Below are 22344 nucleotides of genomic sequence, written 5' to 3'. Positions count from 1 at the left end.
AGTCTAGAGAGAGTTGAAGGTTTTGTCTTTTTATTTTTTAATTTTAAAAAGTAAAGGGGGGAAAACCCTCTCCCTATAGTTCTCCCTTAGCCACAGGAACTACATTCCAAGACTCCCAGTACCTGTCTGAAGCCATGAATTCCAAGACCTCAGTTGAAGTCTAAAACCATGAATGGTACTGAACCCTGTATATACTGTTTTTTTCTTGTATGTCCATACCAATAAGATACCAATAAGTTTAATTTATAAACTAAGCACATTAAAAGGTTACGAATAACAACAACAACAAAAAAAACAATAAAACAGAACAATTACCACAATACACTTTCATAAAAGTTATAATATTGCCAGATTGAGGTTGACCACAGGTCACAAATTGTGGGAAATGAAATCACAGCTAAGGGGGGACTACTGTACTTTCTTTTCCTTTTAGAAATGTCATAAATATTACCTTTGCTGCGAGGGCTTTTAAACTGTCGAGAAATCTTTGCCAGAAATCCTTGAAAAGTGGGCGGTCAATTTTCTTCAGGCTATCTTTGGTGCTAGCATCCACACTGACATATAGCTGGGTAACTGGTTTGAGGTTCCTTAGTAAGTAAACAAAACCAACACAACAAAATAAGAAGAACATTATACCTATGTCAAAATGCCATGATGTAAAACTTAACAATCTATAATAAATGTGATGATTAGACATTTCATTGGGTTTAGAAACTCCCAGTTCTCCCAGAAGGACAGAAGTGATGACTCTAATAAATGTGACAGAATGGAGTAACAGCTGGTTATTTTTCAAGTAACTGGACACTATTCCTAATAAACTAAAAATATTCAATTACTTAAATTGGTATATCTGAAAACACTAGGTTTTAGTCAAAAACAAACCAAGATCTAGTTTTAAGGTCTGGCACCATTAACCCAGCACAATTGGAGGGGGATTTCAGACCAAAGTTTCCCCACAAAGTCTCCATAAGTCCCCCTCTCAAGACCGACACAAGTGAACCATGTGGAACTGGTGCTGATGGGCCACCTCCCACCATCAGTTCTCCATCAACTGACAGAAGTCTTCTAAGGAACAGAGACAACCCCAAAAGCTCAAGCATTCTTTGAAGGGTACAATACCAAACCAATGTTGCTAAGAGTAGCAGTGGCTTTAAAGTGAAGTCTTAGGTGAGAAAACAATGACAACAATGCAGAATTAGCACAGCAGGAATCAAACACATAAAAAGAAGGACAACCCAGGAGAAAATGCATGCTGCAGATCCTTACATGTGCTGCTGACGAAGGCAAGGGTCTTTTTAATCAGTGCTCAGGAATCCCCTCAGTCTCCGCTTCTCTCAAATCCATTGACTCATTTTGTGAAATCGTTCTTACCAACTAGATTTCTTATTAGTTGTGTTTTAAGTCCAGATTTTACTTTTCCCAAAGTTTTTCTGTTTTCCCTCCAAATGGATTTCATAATTTATGATCTCAATGAATTTAGAATTAGAAGGAATACCCCCTTTTATTCTCCTCTAACTTCCCCCACTATTAATTATAACTATTTGACAATTTATATTTACACCTAAAATGTTATTGTAGGGCAGGAATGGACACTGTGCAGGTTTTCTGGGATCCCATGCAGACCGGGTAAAGGAGAAATCAGAGTCCTCAGTGGTTTTTCTGCAGGTCTTTTATTGGGGTTTACCCAGTACACGGCAGGCAGGGGTGCTGGGGGGCCGGGAGGCTGGCAGTCCTCCCAGCCCCCAGCAAGTCTTCACTCTATCTGGGCTCTCTGGGCTTCTTCTGCTCTTCTCGGCTTCTACTGGCATCCCTATGACACCGCCCTTAAAAAGCACAGCCTCAGCCCAGGTGAATCCCATCTACCTATGCCCACACCCTATTCCAGGTGCCCACCATCAGGCATGCATTCAGGACCGCAAGGATCCATCATCTATCCTGATGGAGGGAGGGCAGAAAAGCCTGACATTTTCCCTTATCCTACCTACAGTTATTTATGCATTTTTCATTGAAAGTGTATGTCTTTTTAAAAAAGTTATAACCGGGGCCTCCCCTGGTGGTGCAGTGGTTGAGGGCTGGGCTGCGAAGCTGCCTGCAGCCTCTGCAGCACCGGTTTGATCCCCGGCCACCGGCAAGGGTCCCACATGGCGGGCAGACCTCTCCTGCAGCGCCCGCTGCTTCCCTCAGCAGTGTATTTTGTCCGTCTGCCTGTTCTGATCCCCGCTCTGGCTCTGGTGAATTCTCTCACCCTCCCACGCTTCTGACTGTACCCAGTGCTTGTATAAATAAATAAATAAATAAATCTTTAAAAAAAAGTTATAACCACATGCCATAAAATTCACCATTCAAAAAGGTTTATGTGTTTTTTTTATATCTATCAATATCAGTTCTATCAATCTCTGAATTAAGACTATGAAGACTATGTTTTTCTTCTTATCCAGCCACACAGGTAGCTATTTAAAACTACTGTTTGGTTGATATTATTGACTTCAGCTGAGAGAACTTTTAAGGGCAAGTAGGCCAAACAAATGCTTGTAATGATCTGGATTAGTGATATATGGAAAAAACAGCAGGGTCTAAATCCAAAGTTAATAAGAGGAGAAGCTCTGACCAAAGCTAGGAAAGAACTGATTAAAATACTGACAGACTATCATTGCTTTAATCCCTCTCCAATAGTGATACACAAAGGGAATCCTTAAAAGTTCAGTAATGTGTCACTACTGAGTAAAGGCCATCAAGTACTAAAACTATTAGATAACAGCATATTTCAAAGGCAGCAATCTATCTCATCGCCCCTCTACTTCCCAGTAGAGCCTCTTGAGTAACAAACAAGCTATGCTACCTTAAGTGAACTTTATATTTTATGAAATAGAAAAATAGAAAACTGTCTTAATGGCTACCTCTTGTGATCATGATCTGATACTTACAGGACTTACACATACATCTACTTGATGCAAAATGGGAACTGGTCTCACCTTTTCACTATGTCTCCATAACTGCTTAACCCTATGAACCATAAATTCCAGAGGTCACAGTTATTTTACAAACATTCATCATTTGCAAAATAGGAAAACCAGGACACTGACAGTACCAATTTAATCAATATTAACTGTCCTAGGTACTATAATTAAGGAATTGTATAGCTCTCTTGCCAGGGAGCAGTGGGAAAATGTAGGAGAGAGAAATCCCTAGGAATTATAGAGCTCATTCTTAAGGGATTTAAAAGCAGCAAAAGGACCTGGGAGACATTTTCTGAACCTCAGAGATCTCATGTCTCCACATTACTGACCTCTATTTTATCACAAGTAATGCTTCTTACCTTAAAGTAGTCTTTGACCAATATTATTCAGCCAGCTTTCCAAGGTAAAATTTCTATTTTTCATGTATTAGCTCATATACTTACAAAGCCACTATAAGACAGTCATTATTATTATTAATCATTTTACAGGTGAGAACTCTAGGCACTAAGAAGTTATCTTTCCCATGTCAGAAAGACAGCAGGAGATCCAGTCAAGATTCAAACCTAGATTTCTTCTAGACCAGAGTCTCCCTGAACTGTTCACCACATCACCTTATAGTCTCTTTTTTTAGCCCACTTAGACATGCCTGCTTCCTAAAGTGTTGTATCAATTCATAGAAAGATTACATTTTATTTTTTTTTAAAGATTTATTTATTTATTTATACAAGCACTGGGTACAGTCAGAAGCGCGGGAGGGTGAGTGAATTCACCAGAGCCAGAGGCGGAGCAGAGCAGGCAGAAGGACCGAAGTACACTGCTGAGGGGAGCAGCGGGCGGCAGGAGAGGTCTGCGCGCCATGTGGGACCCTCCTCTGGTGGCTGGGGAGCAGCCGGGGATCGAACCGGTGCTGCAGAGGTTGCGGGCAGTTTCGCGACCCAGAGCTCAACCGCTGCGCCACCAGGGAGGCCCAAGACTACATTTTAAGCTGAGCACATTTCCCACAAAACAAAACAAAGAGGGAAAAACCTTCTATTCAAAGGGTGAGACAGTATTTATAATCAATCTTAATTTTATTTTATCTGTTTTCTGTAACAATTTTATTTTTATTAAAAGTCATGCATTTCTTCATTTACCTAAGCATCTAATTCTATGAAGAGCTATCCAATTTGTTCTTGTCTTAGCAAGAATAAAGCAAACACAGAGCAAACAAAGCAGAAATACAGGTGAAAGAGTAACTGAAAGCAAATGAAGCTCACATGTGGTTTCCATGAAGAAGGTGCACAAAAGTAAATGTACAAAGGGGCAAATCTGGTGGTGGGAGGAGTTCTACAAAGTAAAAAGTTGTAGTTAAATATGGAACACAGACAGCTCTGCCTTCTTATGGTAAGCCTGCTAGACAGAAAACTTTGAATTATCAGTACTTACCAAAAAAGAAAAAAGGTAAGCCTTTAAATATAAACTTAAAAATCATACTAATAGATAAGAAGCTTACAATAAAATGAAAATAAAGGTAGACTAGAGATGAAGCAAAGAGTAAGGCTACCATGGATTATCTATGTGACTCTAAACTCTAACAAACTCACACACAGAAGTAGGCACAGTTACAGGATTCAAATGCCAACAAGGCAAGAACAAGAGAGCTCTGTAAGGATTCTCAGAAAGGAGAAGCTGCTCAGTGATGTGGAATACTGCCTTGTCCCCTTGCCCTGATATGGCTCTCAGAGGGCTGCTCTTAAGGTGTCTTACTGTAGATCTTTGGCACACTGCACAGGAAAATTTGTAAGAAACAATAACATTCAGAGCTCTATCAGAACAATGACAATCTTTCTGATTGTAGGGCTGAACAGCTGTCCAGTATCTAGAATAAGGATCCTAACTCACAGGTCTGCAGGAGCCTAGGATAAAATGTGACTCAAGGGCCTCCCCTGGTGGCGCAGCGGTTGAGCGCCGGGCTGCGAGGCTGCCTGCAGCCTCTGCAGCGCCAGTTCGAGGGTCCCACCAAAAAAAAAAAAGACTCAAGACAGTAACTTTTAAAGAAAAAGGAAGTTCTTTGCACCCCACAATTATGAAACACACAAGAACATTCTTGCCTTACTCAACGTGATATACTTCCATTTTTCCTGACTATTTTCTACTCTCAGTCTATCAGTTTCATGTTTGTTAGCAATAGTGACAGAAAAATCTCTTCTATAAGAGAATCAACAGAGCAATTCTTCTGCCAAGTGGTAGATGTTCAGGTTCAGGGTTGAGGAGACAATGAAATGGTAGAGTGTGGAATATTTTAAAGCACAGGTTCCATGGAAAAGAAATCTATTCCTTGGTGTAATACTGCGATACAATAAGAAATAATATATTTGGTCTTTGTCCCTAGCTCCTGTCACAGAGCTCAAAAACCTGAGCAACTTCCTGAATGAGAGGTGAGGGAAGTATCCTTTGTTATTTATAAAAAAACTCCTTTTCAGTCACAATAGAATGTATACCAGTGAGGTAGCTCTTAATGGACTGCTTCAGGATAGAGGCTGGCTGTCAGAACTTTCAGCCAACCCCCACCTTCAGGGAGGAGATAGGGGCTCCAGATTCAGTAATTACCAATGGCCGATGATTTAATCAATTCTCCTATAGACGAAGCTTCCATAAAAACCCCTCAATGATGGGGTTCACAGAGTGTCTGCGTTGGTGAACACATCAAGGTGCTGGAAGAGTGGTGCGAAGCAAAAAAGTATGGAAATTGTACGCCGCCTCCCTATACCAGTTCTGTGCATCTCTTCCATCTGCTGTTCCTGAGTTGTAGCCTTTATAATAAACTAGTAGTGATTAAATACATTGTCTTCTGATTTCTGTGAACTGTTTTAGCAACCTATTAAACTTAAGGAGGGAAGCATGGGAAGCCCCAGTCAACAGTCTGTTGGTTAGAGGGTACAGGTGGCAACTTGGAATTGACTGGGGTTTGAAGTGGAGGGGCAGTCTGTAGGACTCAGCTCTTGCCCTGCATGGTCTGCACTAACTCAGGTAGGTAGTGAATTCAGAATTCAGTGAGTTCAATTCAGAAGTGAATTGAATTGTAGGAAACCCCACTGATGTCTGCAGAGAACCAGAGAAAACCCACATATCTGGTATCAGAAGTGTTGTTAGTAAACAACAGACACTCTGAAGTGCTCTGACGTTGAAACCAGAACTTCATATTTATCTCTTGACAGTTTTTACCAGACTGTCTTTTTTTCAAAAGTCAGAAGTCCAGATTTTATGTAAAAATCTCTGGATTTTAAATGCTGGCTCACAAATGGTTTTTAAACATGATTCATTATAAATAAAACCTACTTCTTATAAACGGCCAGTTTGAGACTTCTGGTCTTAAGACTCTCCAGGTCATCCCATATAATTACATATTTTTCTTCAACAAAGTTCCCAGTGGTTCAAGGCTATCCTCCTGGACAAGTACAGTCTGTTGTGCTATTTAGTAAACTGCAAATATGGCTATAAATCCCTTCTTTCCCTGCTTCCACATCCCTTTGCCTTCAAGTTCTGAATGCTTCTCACTGACTCTAAGCTCAGCCATTTGGCTTGCTGTGGCCAATGAGAAGTGAGCAAATGTGACACAACCAGAAGCTTGAAAGATGCCTGTGCTCTGGCTGCTCTTTGAAACCCTGCCACCATGTGATGTCCAGACTAACTTGCTGGAAGATAAGAGTCTATATGAATAGAGGCCCCTGTTGTCCTAGCCAAGGCCATCAGAAACCAGCCAGCTCCATGGATCCGCCAACAGACTAGACACATAAGCAACATTGAGACTAGCAAAGTCTGCCAGGTTTAAAAGACCTCCCAGCCAACTCACGTATTTAGAATTTAGAATTATGAGCTAAATTAATGCTTGTGTAACTCGGTTTTGAAGGAAGTGACTACAGCAAAATATAATCTGATGCATGCTACAGCCCATCAGCTATCTACCTATCAAAAATACCACTAAAAAAACACTTAACTTTTGGTAGAACTAAGTGGGCTTTTTCCTCAATAGTTTTTATTACCCAATTACCACCACCTATTATTAGCACTAAGTGTCTAACAACTTCCAAAATTCATGACCAGTGTGCCTTATTTTCCTGAAAGTTACTAAGACATCAGAGATAACTATTACTTAGATTTCTCCTAATTCACAGCAATAAAACAAATACACTAAGTATTTGTCTTTCCATTTTCTCTTGGACCAGAGAGTAGGGGTGACAGCCTTTAGCACAAAGAGCTCTCAAGTCATGCACGTATCAACTTAAAAGCAGGGGCCATCTAACACTTTTATTCCACTACTTTACAGGCCAACTTGGTTTCCAGCTGCCAGTCCCTTTCACATACTTTTTTACATAATGGTATCACAAATACCATAACACTATCTTTTTCCAATGGTTCTTAATAAAAATCTAATTTGCTATGTCCCCAAGTACCAATCCCAGTCATAAGATCTAACTAAAATGATGGCTTCTCTGAGAAGTTTAACCCTCCTTCTTCCATCTTGAAAGAGTTACATTCACTTCTGAATTCCCCCAGCAGTTTATTTGTACCTCTATTCTTTCCACTAATGTTATCTTCTCTAACAGAATGAATTTTCAAGAGCAGGACCATCTCTGCTCTCCAAAGACCAACTTTTGCATGTATTTAGTAATCAATAAATGACTTTTGCATCCTTTTAGTTGTACTTTTCAGTCAAACACAGATTTAAGCAACATTTCTTAATAAGCTGGACCACTCACTTGATTTCCATAGGAAACTGTGCATTTGTGACCAAAAAACTGGAGATTTTATGCTCATGGAGCAGCTTCAAAAACCTGTTGATTTCTGGGTACATTATGGGTTCTCCCACTAGGGACAGTGCACAGTGCTTCACTGTCATGCCCTCTTCAAAGCGTTCTTCTTTGACACCTGGTACTCCTGGAGAGTAGTGAGAGGGAACAAGCTTAGTAACACACACAGAGAGGATATCACTTTTATGTTTTTTAATTAAAATTTTAAATTTTTCTTTTTTTTTAAAAAAGATTTATTTGTTTATGCATACAAGAGCTGGGATACAGGCCAGAGATGCAGGGGGTGAGAGGATTCACCAGAGACAGAGTGGTGATTGACAGACTGACCAAAGTACACTGCTGAGGGGAGCAGCGGGTAAGCCAGGAGAGGTCCGCTGCACCATGTGGACAGCTCCCTGGCCGGCCGGGGATTGAACTCGCGCTGCAGAGGCTGCAGACCACCCCATAGTGCAGTGCCTAATCCCATGCGCCACCAGGGAGGCCCTTAAATTTTTCTTAATGGTTCTTTGATTATGAAGGGCAAATTCATTTCTTACACCAATCAAATTACAAAGCAAGAGTCAGGAAGAAAGAAAAACTAAAATTGTTAAGTTAGAAAAACTAGTCAGCAATTTCATCCTTGGTTTTAGTACTAATTAAACTGTATCGATACAAGCAGGCAAAACTAACTTGTTAGCTAATTGCTTGGAATGCAGAACATATGTTCCATAATTTGCTTAGTTCTGCATTTCATGTTGGCCAAGAAAATGAACTCGGTATATTTACTTAAGGAAAAGCCTCTTCTAGACCAATCATTTCCTCCTTCATTCCTTCTTTAAATATTCTGAGTTAAAAAAATGCAGATGGTCCAAAAGAATATAAGAGAGAAAAAAGGAAACTTACAGTTCTTACCTTTGGCTTCATATTGGAATTACCTGAACAGTTTCAAAACTTCTGCTCACCAAAAACTATTCCACCATCAAAGATTATGTTTAGAGAAGCCTTAAAAGTTCCTCAAGTAATTCTAATGTACAACCAAAATTTAAAAACCACCATATAAGCCAGGGATCCCTAAACTTTTCTGCACACACAAACTCTAGGCTATAGGGCAGACCAATTGCATCAGTCTCTGGGGGAGGGGCTCAGGCACTAGTCACTTTTTTAAGCTTCCCTGTTGTATGCAGGCCAAGGTTGGGGGCCACTGGCACTCGCCACTGGTTTCAACTCCAGTTAGACACTGGAATTACCCAAAGAACTTTTAAAAACCCCAGTGTCCAGCTGGTATCCCAAACCAATCAAATTGTAAGCTTTAGGGTCAGGATTCAAGTGTCAAAATTTTTTAAATGCTCTGGATATGATTCCAGTGTATAGTGTGGGTTAAGAAGCACTGCTCTAGACTCAAATGTACAAGGCATTCATGAAAGTCTCACCTTAACAGAGAATTTGAAAACTTTGCAAAGAGGGTAAAAAGGCAGAAAAAAAAAATCTCCTTTACTTCATATATTTCTATCAATTATCTACAGGTTCTTTTTGAAGAATATATTCTCTATGAAGGATACAAACCCTTTGAGAAGACTGGCACTGAGGGAAAGCACTTTCATATTCCCTCTCAGTCTCTTACTAGTCCCCTTTGAGACATAGTTTTCTTAACTGTAAACATTACCTACCTGAAAGAATTTTTGTTAGGATTAAATGAGATAATGTATGTAAAGTCCTTAGCAGAGCGCCTGGCACACAAGAAACATCAGTTGAGGTTTGTAATTATCATCATCTTTATCCAGGCTTCTTAAAATGATTATATCCCAATCACTGTCACCCTAACACAACAAGCCTGAAGAACATAGAGTTAAGTTTCACCTTTATTTCTAGGAAGTGATCTCTCTCTCCCCTCTCTCTCTCCCCTCCACACCCTCCTTGGAAATATGCAAGTGCAAACAAATACCCAAGAGATCAAATCAACATAATACAGGCTAAAATAAGTATAATCTAACTAAAAGTGGCAGGTAATATCTTCTTTTATAACTATCTAACTTCAATTCTCAGAAAGTATTTCATGTCAGTATTTTGGCAAGAATAATTTTTTAGGTTATTGAAATCTAAGATCTTAACTCAAGTGAATCAAGGTTTTAAATAAAATTTGATCCTTAACTCACTCTGTGTTGCCAAGACAACTCAGCACTAAGCATAAAATTTCCTTTTTGTAAAAAATATGATTAACTTTAATCCCCCCATGAGCAGAAGAAAAGAAGGGCATACTTAATCTGAGTCACAAAATTAACCTAAAGCTCAGAAAGCAGTATAACTGAGCACTGGTTGGGTCATAACCACCAGGCTAGCTCTACCATTAAGTCACTTTGTTTCTTGGTCAAGCCACCCACCATCTCTGTACCCATCTATACAATGGGAATTTCAACACACACACAACTATTATAAGAATTCAATTAAGTAAGTCACATGAATGTCAGTCATCACATAAGCATTCAAATAATGTTAAAAATATTTTACTGTAATAAAATTATTTAGTGAATTAGAATAGAAATTCAACTATTTTAGATAAAATAATTAACATATATTTATAGATCACTTACTATGTGGCAAGCACTATTCTAAGCAAGTTTTCTATCAATAAATAGGGAAAAACTTCTGCCTTTGTGAAGTTTATACTCTAGCATATGAGAAACAGAATAAACAAAGATAAATCAGTAAATTCTCTAACACAGTGGTTCAATAAAAATTTCTGAAATAATGGAAATGTTCTCATGTGAGCTAGTTAATACAGCAACCTCCAACCACTATGCCTCTGAAGAATTTGAAAGGTGGCTAGTGTCACCAAGGAACTAGATTTTAAATTTTTATTTTATCTTCCTCAATTAAAATCTATAGGGTCCACGTGGATAAGGGCTACCATAAAACATGTATTTCTTTACTATATGAGAAAGTAATAAGGATATATCAACAGATAAGAAAGGCAGAGCAGAGCATGGAAGATCTGTAGTATCAAGAAGAAAAAGACACAGGCTGCCCTGCAAAATAGGGGGCTCAGGACAAGCCAGCTGAAAAGGTGAGATCTGACTTGAAGGAGATGAGAAGTGGACCAACAGTCTAAAGAGTGCGAGGGGATTCCCGGCTGCAATTGGCAGAGGAAAGGCCCTCAGTGCTAGATGTTGACTGTCCAATCTGAGGAACATGGGTAGACACTGTAGAGTCTGAGAAGGATGATGTAATCTAATTTTTGTTTTAAGTGCATCAGTGCACATTGGTGTGCCACACTGAGAACAGAAGGGCAAGGAGAAAGGACAGCCTGCCAAGCGGCTGCTGTATAACATCTAAGCAAGAAATGATGGTGGCTTAGACCAAGGTGGACAGTGGAGGTGGCATGAAGAAATCTACTTGAAGGATTTCTAGTGGACTGGTTTTAGTACTAATTAAAACTGTACCGATGCAGGTATGAAAGAGAGGTGCCAATGATTTCTACAGAGCTTTTAGCCTGGGCAACAGAGCTGTCGTCTTAAGAGATGAAGATAATGCTCAGCAACAAGTACTGGGAGAGGGGCCTCCCCGGTGGCGCAGTGGTTGAGCGCTGGGTTGCGAAGCTGCCTGCAGCCTCTGCAGCGCCAGCTCGATCCCTGGCTGCTCCCCAGCCACCGGAGGAGGGTCCCACATGGTGTGCAGACCTCTCCTGCTACCCGCTGCTCCCCTCAGCAGTGTACTTCGGTCCTTCTGCCTGCTCTGCTCCGCGCTCTGGCTCTGGTGAATTCTCTCACCCTCCCGCACTTCTGACTGTACCCAGTACTTGTATAAATAAATAAACAAACAAATAAATAAATCTTAAAAAAAAAAAAAAACAAGTACTGGGAGAGGGTAGAAGCCACATGTTAAATTTTAGATATGTGAGGTTCAGTATGTTGGATACCTGATTGTGTGTCCAAAGTTTGGATTCTGGGAGCAAGGACTAACTGAAAATAAGCATTTTTGCCAATGGATGTTAGTTCTATCCAGGAACCAAATAAGATTACCAAGGTCTAAGAACAGATAGAGAAGATGACTACGGACTGAGCACAAGGACACTCACACCTGTGGGAAAGGATGAAGGAGCAGCCAGGGAAGAAGGAGGAAAATTTAAAAGCAAAGAGGACCAACTGCCATCTTCTAGAGAGCTACAACTAAAAATATCATACCTGCCACTGAACAACTACAAAAGCAAATAAAATTCAAGACAAGAAAAACCCTGTAAGTAAATCTTCTACTGTAATGGTTCTGGGATTTAAAAATTATCCTAATTTTCTCAAAAGTTAGGTGTTGAGAAGAATATGTAAAACCTGTCACTCCTTCATAAAAGTACGTTTCTATTTCCTGCTCACTGCCAGAGATTATTACAGAGGCATCCAAAAACAAGGCCCTGAGGGACTCAACCCCATGCCTTCCTTCACTGTCCTCAAAGAAATCTATCAGAAAATAAGATTCTCTAAATTTCTAATGGAAAGTAGTTCTGGGGAAGGAAGTCAGTCCAAGGAACAACAGTAAATCTTTATCTCTGTCTGTCTGTCTGTCTGTCTGTCTGTCTGTCTGTCTGTCTGATACACACACACACACACATACACACACGCAATCTGTTCTCTTCATGTTTCCCTAAACCTTATCCTTTTCACAACAAAATCCTGCTTTCTTATTCTGATTTTTTTTTTTTTTGGCTTATGCAAGTTTCTAACATTTCTTTTATCATGAAGTTCCTTAATTGTACACAATCACTACGGTGATCAGATTAACTACAAAGCATTCTTTTTCTCACTGAAAGTGGTCAAAGCCGAAATAAAGAGTCCAGAATTTTTATCCTAATGTCATACTAACAAACCAAATAATATGCAAACATATCTGTTGCTCACCATAGAGTACACCTATTTCTAAAGCTGGGGCCACTCAGAAAGAAAATATTATTTCTTCTTATAACAATATTGTTCCTAAAGATATTCCTAAGAAATCTCCTGGCTGAATATCACTTATAATATACCTGTGGTATAGAAACTGGGCCTCCCCTGGTGGCGCAGCATTTGAGCACTGGGCTGCGAGGCTGCCCGCAGCCTCTGCAGCGCCGGTTTATTCACCAGCCACTGGCAAGGGTCCCACAAAAAAAAAGAAAAAGAAAAAGAAACTTACACTGTGAGGTTTCTCATAAATAAGCTTCAGAAAAAAACAATCAGCAGGTGGCCCAGGCAACAGAACCCAGGCAACACCTCCATACTTCTTTTGGATACGTACTTTGGCATACCTTGTTTGTGAAAACCATCTGTTAGAGGCATTGATTTTTGCATTACTTTACTTTTAGCTTAAACTATATATAAAAATATCCAGCAACATATGATGTCTTTTCACCTTTGAACCATCAGCACCAAGGTGACAGTTTTTGCTCACTTAGTAGCTGCTTAACTGTCATGGAACTGAGCTAAAGAAACTTCAACTCATTCTCTGGGAACTATCTCCCCACCATGGTGGTATTTAGAGGGGAACTTGGAAAAAATGCTGAGCTGCACTGAAATTCTGACCCACTTGTAATCAATATAAAGTTAATTTTGCATGGATATAAATGGAAAGCTAATAAATAAAGGTCATGAGAAGAAAACTATTTTAATGATTCAATGAAATAACTGAAAAGACAATGATTGCCCTTGGAATTGAGAACAGAAGCACAAAGGAAAGCATTTAAAAAATCAGAATATCTTCAAACTCTGTTCAAGACTGGCCACTTAGCTAAAGCTGGAAACTCAGAGCAATAAGCAACAATACCCACAAGCTTCACTCTACATAAAAATGAAATCATAAAATGACTGAACCCAGTCCTCAGAAAAGGAAGTTAGTCATTGTGGGGGCTAAGGGAGGAAGTACATCAGAAAATGTGATTCCAAGAAGAAAAAAGAAAATTATCAATGAATTAAGAGCGGACCTCTAAAGAGAGGAAGAAGTGGGAGATACCAGAATATAACTAATAAGGAAATGGCTTCAAATCCTTGAAAATTGCCTATAATGTTCCTAAGCATTTCTGGTTAAGCCTGAAATTCATATTCCCACATACTATTATTAGAATGGAGATTAAGTTATCATTCAAAAACCCAAACACTGAATTAGTCTGCAATGTACCTAAACTACAGTACAAACAAATCTGTTTCAATATAACCTAATGAAATTCAAATAATTTTTTCCTGTAGGAAAATGCATTTCAAGTTTCAAGTAAGGAAATCAAAAACACTCTTTTCCTTTTGGTTTTTTTATCTTGTGCTTTTCTAATCCACATGGGGACATAGAGTAACAGCATGGGGGCTCTAATAGAAAAACTCTAATATGGCATGGAAAAACAGAAAAAGGGCTAGTTTCCTGCAGAGCGTCTATAAGTGAGCACCTTTAGATCAAAAAGAGACAAGCCATTTCTCCAGGCTAATCTCCATTGAGGAGTTCAGATTTAAGGAAGATAGAGAATAGACCCTTCACTAGAAGCTGAAATGATACCCAGAGTTACATTTCTACATCTTTAGAGCTCAAGAGTAGAACCCATGTTATGGCTGAACCCAGCTAAGGGCACTGGGCTCAGAAGAGGTAGAGTAATTCGCATTAGCCTCACCATCCTTACTCTGGGGCTGACTATCCAGAAAGCAAATAGTTTTATTTATACCCTATCCCTTAGAGACAAATAAAAGATAAGACATACAGAATTCACTGACTGCAGGAGGAACAGAGTTCATGAAAAAGAAAACTTAGACCATTGATATTGATAAGAACTGAGAAGTTATAAAATTACAGTGCCTAGTGAAAGTCTACAATAAAATAAACCACCAACAATTTGAACAGTTTAGACTATTTTCTGCTGAGAGTCAAGAAGATAGAACACATATTAATATTCTGACATTTTAAAGTTCTATAATTCTGCCAGATTTACAATGTTTTAAAAAAGAAAACTATTGACATTTTGTCTTTTCAGTGCTGCAGATGATGACCAACTGTCTACGACACTTTGAAATAATACACCTGTTTTCTGCTACTACCTTAAAGAAAAACTGCCTTGGCACCCCAAAGAGTGTTGGTATACAAATAGCAACCAGTTCCAATCTGAAAACCTTTCTATTTTGTTAATTAAATAGATGTTTTGCTGATGTAGCAACATTTCATCAAGGCAATTAAGGTATGAAAAAAGAATACTTTGTGAGTAGTATAGTAGATATCTATTTATAGAGAGATCCTATAAAAAACTATTTTTTAAACTGAAACTAATGGCTGTTGTTGAATTTCTAGGGAACATTCTCTCCCCATTAGGTATTCTATCCTCTATTCAGGATTCACTTCCCCTCAGATATGTTCCCATTCTTTCCCCCTCTCCCCTGCAATCTTGTACCTATCACCCTCCCACAAGACAACATATATTTCGAAACTCACTTGTTTCTTACACCCTCAGAACCTGAAGGAAGATTAAACCACTTGGGATGCCTGCTGATTAAAGTAAGCACAAGGTTACTAATCATATAGACCTCTCTGCACAGGACAAGCTCTGCATACAATAAAGAACATGTGCTCACTGAGCTCACCTAACACATGCTATCAACATGAATAAAGTTGGGCTCACGATTTATTCATTACTTATTTTCATTTAAGTGCATTTGCAAAAATGTTCCTGTCAGAAAAATTACTATCAAAACCCAGATATCAGGACATCTCAGAATGGAAAGTGAATGTACTTCTCAGGGCTGCTTCATTCCCACACAAACTGTCTGGGACAAGTCAGGGACATGTTTTATTCAGGGTGTTTAGGAAACACATACCCTCAGTCATCAATCTACTACTTAAGGGTTTGATTGACTCTTAAGGCACTAAACCAAAAGAAACTTACTAGTATAGAAAAATAAAATTATTGGCATTTACTTGCTTCTGATATTACTACCCGTGATGGTTAATTTTATGTATCAATTTGGCTGGGCCACAGTGCCCAGATACTTGGTGAAACATTATTCTGGATGTTTTTGTGAAAAGTACCTTTTGAATGAAGCTAACATTTAAATCAGTGGACTGTGAGTAGGGCAGAGTGTTCTCAATCATGTAGATGAATCTCATATGATCAATTGAAAGCCTTACTAGAACAAATGAAGACTTCTTTCAAGCAAGCGAGTATTCTGCCAGAAGACTGCCTTTGGATTTGACCAGCAACTCTTCTCTGAGTATGCAGTCTATTTTTATCTTATTGGATTTGTTTAGACTCACTAAGCCTGCACAATCATGTAAGCCAACTCCTTAAATCAATCTTTCTCTCCACCTCAATCTTTCTCCCTACAACCATCCACCCACCAAAAAAAAAAAATCATATTGACTCTGACTTTGATTTTCCAAAAGACTGGTAAGAGATACTGCTTTATCCAAATAAGAGAAACTAATTTTTTCCTCAAAAAAGTGCTTGAGAGTAAAAGGCAAGAAAATATACTAAAAAATGCTTAGCATCTTTGCAAATACAAAAATAAATTAGCACATATAATACACTAATATGTACAAGTCAACTTTCCCTAGAAAATTAAAAAAAGAATAAAAAAGTATGTTATTGACTATCTTTATAAACTACTATCGGTCTTAAATCATTATTTGTATTATCTCAATTTCTCATAAGAAATAAGGACAATAAGACACAATAATCAATAAATTTGGTCTTTGTCCCTGGTATAAAACTCCTAAAACCTTTGGGATTTTCTTAGTGATAGTTTCTTGTCACTCATAAGAAGCCCCTTTAAAGCACAATGATTTATGCTAATGAGGCGACTGAAGGTACGAACTTTTGAGGCCCTATGATGGGACCATAAAGACCAAATATCAGAGGGTTGGAATTGTCAGCCACACCCATGGACCTGTGGGAAGTGGAGGAGAGGGCTACAGCTTAAGGTCTATAAAAATTCTTGAACAAAGAGATGATGAGCTCCATTCATATGCCAGGAAGTTGGAGCACCCAATTCAACAGGGACAGACTCTCCTGACCCTTCATATGGCTGGTCACCAGCATCTTGTACACTAACCTTTATAAATAAACTCTACCAAAATAATTGAATCTGAGCAGGTGGTCCTGGAAACCAATTTATATCAAGTAGGTCAGAAAAACAAGTTGTACCAGAGTGGTCTCCAGGAAAAGGGGAGGTGCCAGGTTTCTGTCCCACCCTTGTGGAGCTCAACAAGGAGGAGAAAAGAAGCTGGAGAGAAGACTGGGGAAGAAAGGGAGAAAGATGAAGAGCGAAAAGGAGACCTGGAGGAAGCATGTGGAGCAAAGAGACATGTGAAGAAGCTGCGCTTGGTTTCTGGTCCTGGACTGGTTAAAACAGATGTGGATGAGAGACCAGTGGAGAGGTTAACAATGACAGCAATTATCTTGATTTTGATTTTGCTCTTTTCCTTTCAGACTTCTCTGGCTGTTTCTGAACCTTTTCTGTGGGTACCAACCAGAAGGTACTTTAGACTTGCGGCAGGCTTTGGGCCTCAGAGGCCCTGCTTTGGGCCAACCCTGTTTGGCTGGACATTTACCCACAAGGGAATAGGGAACTTCAGGTGCTTGATTTGGAAACTTTATTCTTTCCCTTTTCTGTATTGCACACTAATTGTATTAAAGTTCCTTTCCATTGAAGGTGTTATAATCTAGAGTATGTTTTGTCTTGATGCTGCAGAACCTATTTAGTGCGGGCAGGTTTGGAGGTTTTAGGGTTCCCTTCTCCCTGTCCTGTAACAAAGTAAAAACCTAGACTTGTGACCGGTGTCTGAAGTGAGGGCAATTTTATAGGACTTGTAAGGTCTGACACTATCTGTAAATAATGTTAGAATTGAGTTATAACACCCAGTCAGTGTCTATTGAGAACTGGAGAACTATCTGGTGGTGCCAGAACAAACAAGTGTTGGAAATGTACTATAATCTTAAGCAGTAACCTGATACAACAAATTCCTTAGCATAAAAAAAAAAATCTTGATCTTCAAAATGCTAATTACTGAAGTTTACAAAGAATCTCATATGATGTTAGCACCACTCTCTATATCAAAATAACCTGTTATAATTCACTTTTTATTGTTGCCTGTGAAAGAACAGAATACAAGAGAGAAGTTACAAATGGTAGATGGAGAGAGAAGCATAGATTTAACAGGGAACCTAACAAATTTCAGTCCATCATCATCTGCAGCTGTGACTTTATGAAGCCATCATTATCTACCATATCTCCCTACAATAGTAGGTTTCAGTTCAACACCAACACCACCTGGAAATCTATTAGAAATACACATTCTTGATCCCTATCTCAGACTTATTGAATCATTCTCTGGGCAGGGAGACTAGAAACCCATGTTTTAACAAGTCTTCCAAATGATTCTGATGTACAGTAACACTTGAGACTCTATAGTTGCCTGTAAATTCAAACACCTTTAAGTATGAGATAGAACTAGATTAGGAAATTCTAGAACCTGATGGGCAGAACTTTATCGTATCATTATAGAGCATCTATTAAAAATTCCTTTCCCCTGGGCCTCCCCGGTGGTGCAGCGGTTGAGAGCTGGGTTGAGAAGCTGCCCGCAGCCTCTGCAGCGCCAGTTTGATCCCCGGCCACCCGGTAAGGGTCCCACATTGCGCGCAGACCTCTCCTGCCACCCGCTGCTCCCCTCAGCAGTGTACTTCATCAGTCTGCCTGTTCTGCCCCCCACTCTGGCTCTGGTGAATTCTCTCACCCTCCTGCGCTTCTGACTATACTCAGTGCTTGTATAAATAAATAAATAAATCTTTAAAAAAAATTCTTTTCCCAATACTGACTTTATTTTTAAATTTCCAGTAATCTAAAATTCTCAGTCCATTCAGAAGGTTGCTTTGTGCTCAGGAAGGCAAAATAGCAAAAGATTATAGGAAGGATGATGACATATTCTCAGACAAAACAGAGGCTAAGAGTACCCTGTTATAAAATGCTATGGTTTAAATTAAAATTTTAGTTCTTCCATCATATAGGTTATAAGTTATCAGTAAAATTTAAGAGGCCAAAAAATATGTAGTATTTCTATACAGTTTTCACTTTACTATATGAAAATTTGCCAGGTGACAAAATTCTGCCAAAGAGGAAATTCCCCTGCCAATTCAATTAAGACTATTAGCATCCCTTTGTAAAGGAAAGATAAATACCTTTAAACTGCTTGATCATGCTCTGATGATTTTCAATGGCTTCCTTTAAGATCATTTCAGGCTGGTCCATCTTCCAACGCCACTCAGTACCCACAGGATTAGTATGGTGCCTAGGAAAAAGAACAAAAGTTCTAAAAGAATCCCTGTAATAAGAGCTCAACTAGTCATTTACTATGAGGTCATTCCATAAAATCATAAAATCAGGGCTAGTTTCCTCCTAAGGGTGCACCTGTTTACAGCTGTATTTGCAAATTAAGTCATGGCACCTAGGAGAGATGAATAGAGAAGTGAATAGAGAAGTGCTGGTCAGGATTGAGGTTTAATCAAAATAAAACAAAGTCTGTAACTCTCCTGGCCCCTGTCACCATCAGTCTAACAAGCATCCAACAACTAATAGCAAAATATTGTTGGAAGAGTTGCAACTGAATAGTGATAAACACTCCCTTCAAAGGAAGTAGAAGAAGAAGACAAATCTTAGGATAAATTAGACATGGAGAAAAATGATCAGGCAAAACAGATCAACACTACACAAAAAGTATTCCTAATAACATTTTAAGTCTGTGGTACATGAAGGGTAAGCACAGAAATAACCAACCTCAACTCAAACCCAACTACTACTAGGTTAACTTAAATGCCAAACAAGGAAGGCCTGACAGAAGGTAAACATGTGCCAATTTCCACATACAAAAAACATTCATCTCTTTTCTAATGTACAAAATCTGATGTCTGTTCTAAACAAACAACAAAAAAAAGAGGCATATGAAAATGCAAGAAAAAAAACACTTTTTCTGTAGACAAAGCAATCAACAAAATGAAATCATGTGACAAGGTGTTAGAACTATTTAACAGGGAAATTTTTTTTAATGTTTTTTTTTTAATAGAGGCATGTTTTATTTATTTATTTGTTTGTTTGTTTGTTTGTTTTGTTTATACATGCACTGGGTACAGTCAGAAGCGCGGGAGGGTGAGAGGATTCACCAGAGCGGGGAGCAGAGCAGGCAGAAGGACCGAAGTACACTGCTGAGGGGAGCAGCGGGCGGCAGGAGAGGTCTGCGCGCCATGTGGGACCCTCCTCCAGTGGCCGGGGAGCAGCCAGGGATCGAACCGGTGCCGCAGAGGCCGCAGGCAGCTTCGCAACCCAGCACTCAACCGCTGCGCCACCGGGGAGGCCACTAACAGGGAAATTTTTTTTTTTTTTTTTTTTTTAATTTTTTTTTTTTTTATAGAGGCATGCTTTATTTATTTGTTTGCTGGGTTGTTTGTTTGTTTTGTTTATACATGCACTGGGTACAGTCAGAAGCGCGGGAGGGTGAGAGAATTCACCAGAGCCAGAGCGGGGAGCAGAGCAGGCAGAAGGACAGAAGTACACTGCTGAGGGGAGCAGCGGGCGGCAGGAGAGGTCTGCGTGCCATGTGGGACCCTCCTCCGGTGGCCGGGGAGCAGCTGGGGATCGAACCGGCGCTGCAGAGGCCGCGGGCAGCTTCGCAACCCAGCGCTCAACCGCTGCGCCACCAGGGAGGCCCTAACAGGGAAATTTTTTAACTGCAATTAATATGTTAAAAGCACTAATAAATATTTGTGTGCAATATGCAAGATCAGATAGGCAAATTTAGCAGAGAGGAAAATTATAACACATAATCAAATAGAAATGTTAAATATGAAAAAGTCAGCCTTCAACAGACTCAACTATAGAATAAAAACAGCTGAGGAAAGAGTAAAAATAAAGAAACAAGACTTTGAGACCAATGCATATAAGTCAAATAAAGCACAAAGACAAAAAAGAAATGTGAAAAAAAGAACACTGTGTCCAAGACCTGTAAGACAATATTCAAAGGCCCAAAATATGCATAATTGGAATACCAGAAGGAAAACAAAGAACAAAGCAGAATAATAGAAAAATTATGACCTACAATTTCTCAAAGCTAATGAGAAACAATTAACCACAGACCCAAGAAGCTTGCAAACACCCACCAGATATTTTACAAAGGAAAAAAAGACTAACAATACATTCTCCAAATTGATAAAAAAACAAAATAAACTTAGAAAATCTTTAGAGAAAAGGTCTTTAGGTCTTTAGAGAAAAGAAAAACATCTCACATAAGAACAACAATAAAAGTTATCTATGACATCTCATCAAAAAGAAAGTATAGATGAAACTATAGTGATATCTGGGAAGAATACTTAAAAGAGAAAAAAAACTAGCAAAAACAAAACAAACCTTGTCAGACCAAGATTCTATACCCAGTGACAATATCTTTAAAAAGTATGAGATTTCCTTGTCAACAAACCTACATTAAATATATGTTAAAGGGAATTTTACAGGAAAAAGAAACATGATACTAAATAGGAACTTGGATCTTTACAAAAAGTAAGTGCTGGAAAAGAAAAAAATAAGGAAAATAAAATTTACCTTTTTTACTTTTAATTGCACTAAAATCTGATAGTATAAGTTAAAAAAGGAGATACATAAATAAAAATAAATCTTTTTTTAAAAAAGTAAAATATTACAAACTATGTACAATAATACAATTTGGTTGAAATTTAGTTACAAAAATATAATCCCAAAAATCTAATCTATGTGTAATAGATAAAAATACTTCTTTGACCCATGAGTTACAACGACATTATGACATTTTCAATTAAACTGAGTACGAATATGTCTAGAAAGTAGCTAAAGAAATACTTAAAGGAAAATTTATAATTGAAGACTTTAGAAGTAAGAATATTAATGAACTAATTTTCTGATTTATGTTAGAAAAAGAATGGGGACAATAGCAGATTATTGAAATAGAAAGCAAAGATAACGAAGACAATTCACAAAGCTAAAATCTAGGTCTTCAAAAGACTAAAATATTTGACAAAACCCTTATAAAACTTGTCAAGAAAAATACATCCAAATGCACAAATATTTAATATTAGGAATGGGGAAGTGATTTAATTAAGAAACAGCAGAACTCTAGGAAAGTCTGATTGGAGTATTGGGTCAAAAATTGATTATGCAAGTCATGACATGTTTAGTCACCATGGCTGTTCATTTTTACTTACCGCCAACAGAAGACACATTTATTTGCACAGGCCAAACTTGGGGTGGTTTCCATGCAACGATGGCTTTCAATGCCATAGAATGTATGCTTATAGCACCCTCCTCTCCCTCGAAGCATTGACTATAAAAGCAAAAATCAAATGGTAATTTAAGTAAAATCCTCAAAGCAGAGAAACAAAACACCAAGGCATCATTTATAAGAAGCCATGTGTTTCATAACTAAAAATACCCCTACTGGAGCCTACATGATGCAGAAAATTAACACAGTATTGTAGTGTTTTGATAGTGCCTTGAATTTTCTAAAATCCAATGAAATAAACCTATGATTCATTAACTCTGAAAGTTCTATAGGGAAACCCACTGATGCTTTCATTTTCAAATTCATCTAACTTCCTCAAATAATATTAATGCAATAAT

The 22344-nt window shown here is 38.6% G+C and overlaps 1 protein-coding gene across 1 annotated transcript in view; it reads right to left on the bottom strand.

Annotated features, from left to right (window-relative positions):
- Window positions 1-22214, bottom strand: part of LOC311182629 (S-adenosyl-L-methionine-dependent tRNA 4-demethylwyosine synthase TYW1) — a gene marked incomplete at its 3' end in the record, with an annotated part of 67857 nt that extends 45643 nt beyond the window's left edge. The window contains exons 1-4 of the mRNA XM_084251531.1: window positions 21930-22214; window positions 18885-18994; window positions 7697-7874; window positions 452-587 (exon numbers count right to left, since the gene is read on the bottom strand). Coding sequence (XP_084107657.1) covers window positions 452-587; window positions 7697-7874; window positions 18885-18994; window positions 21930-22045 — 540 coding nt within the window. The 5' untranslated portion in view covers window positions 22046-22214. The remainder of the gene's footprint in view (window positions 1-451; window positions 588-7696; window positions 7875-18884; window positions 18995-21929) is intronic.
- Between the last annotated feature and the right edge of the window lie 130 nt (window positions 22215-22344).

This window comes from Talpa europaea (assembly GCF_964194135.1).
Source record: "Talpa europaea genome assembly, chromosome: 12".
Classification (NCBI taxonomy): domain Eukaryota; kingdom Metazoa; phylum Chordata; class Mammalia; order Eulipotyphla; family Talpidae; genus Talpa; species Talpa europaea.
The sequence above is the reverse complement of the archived record's forward strand: the minus strand, read 5'-3'. Positions and strand labels throughout refer to the sequence as shown.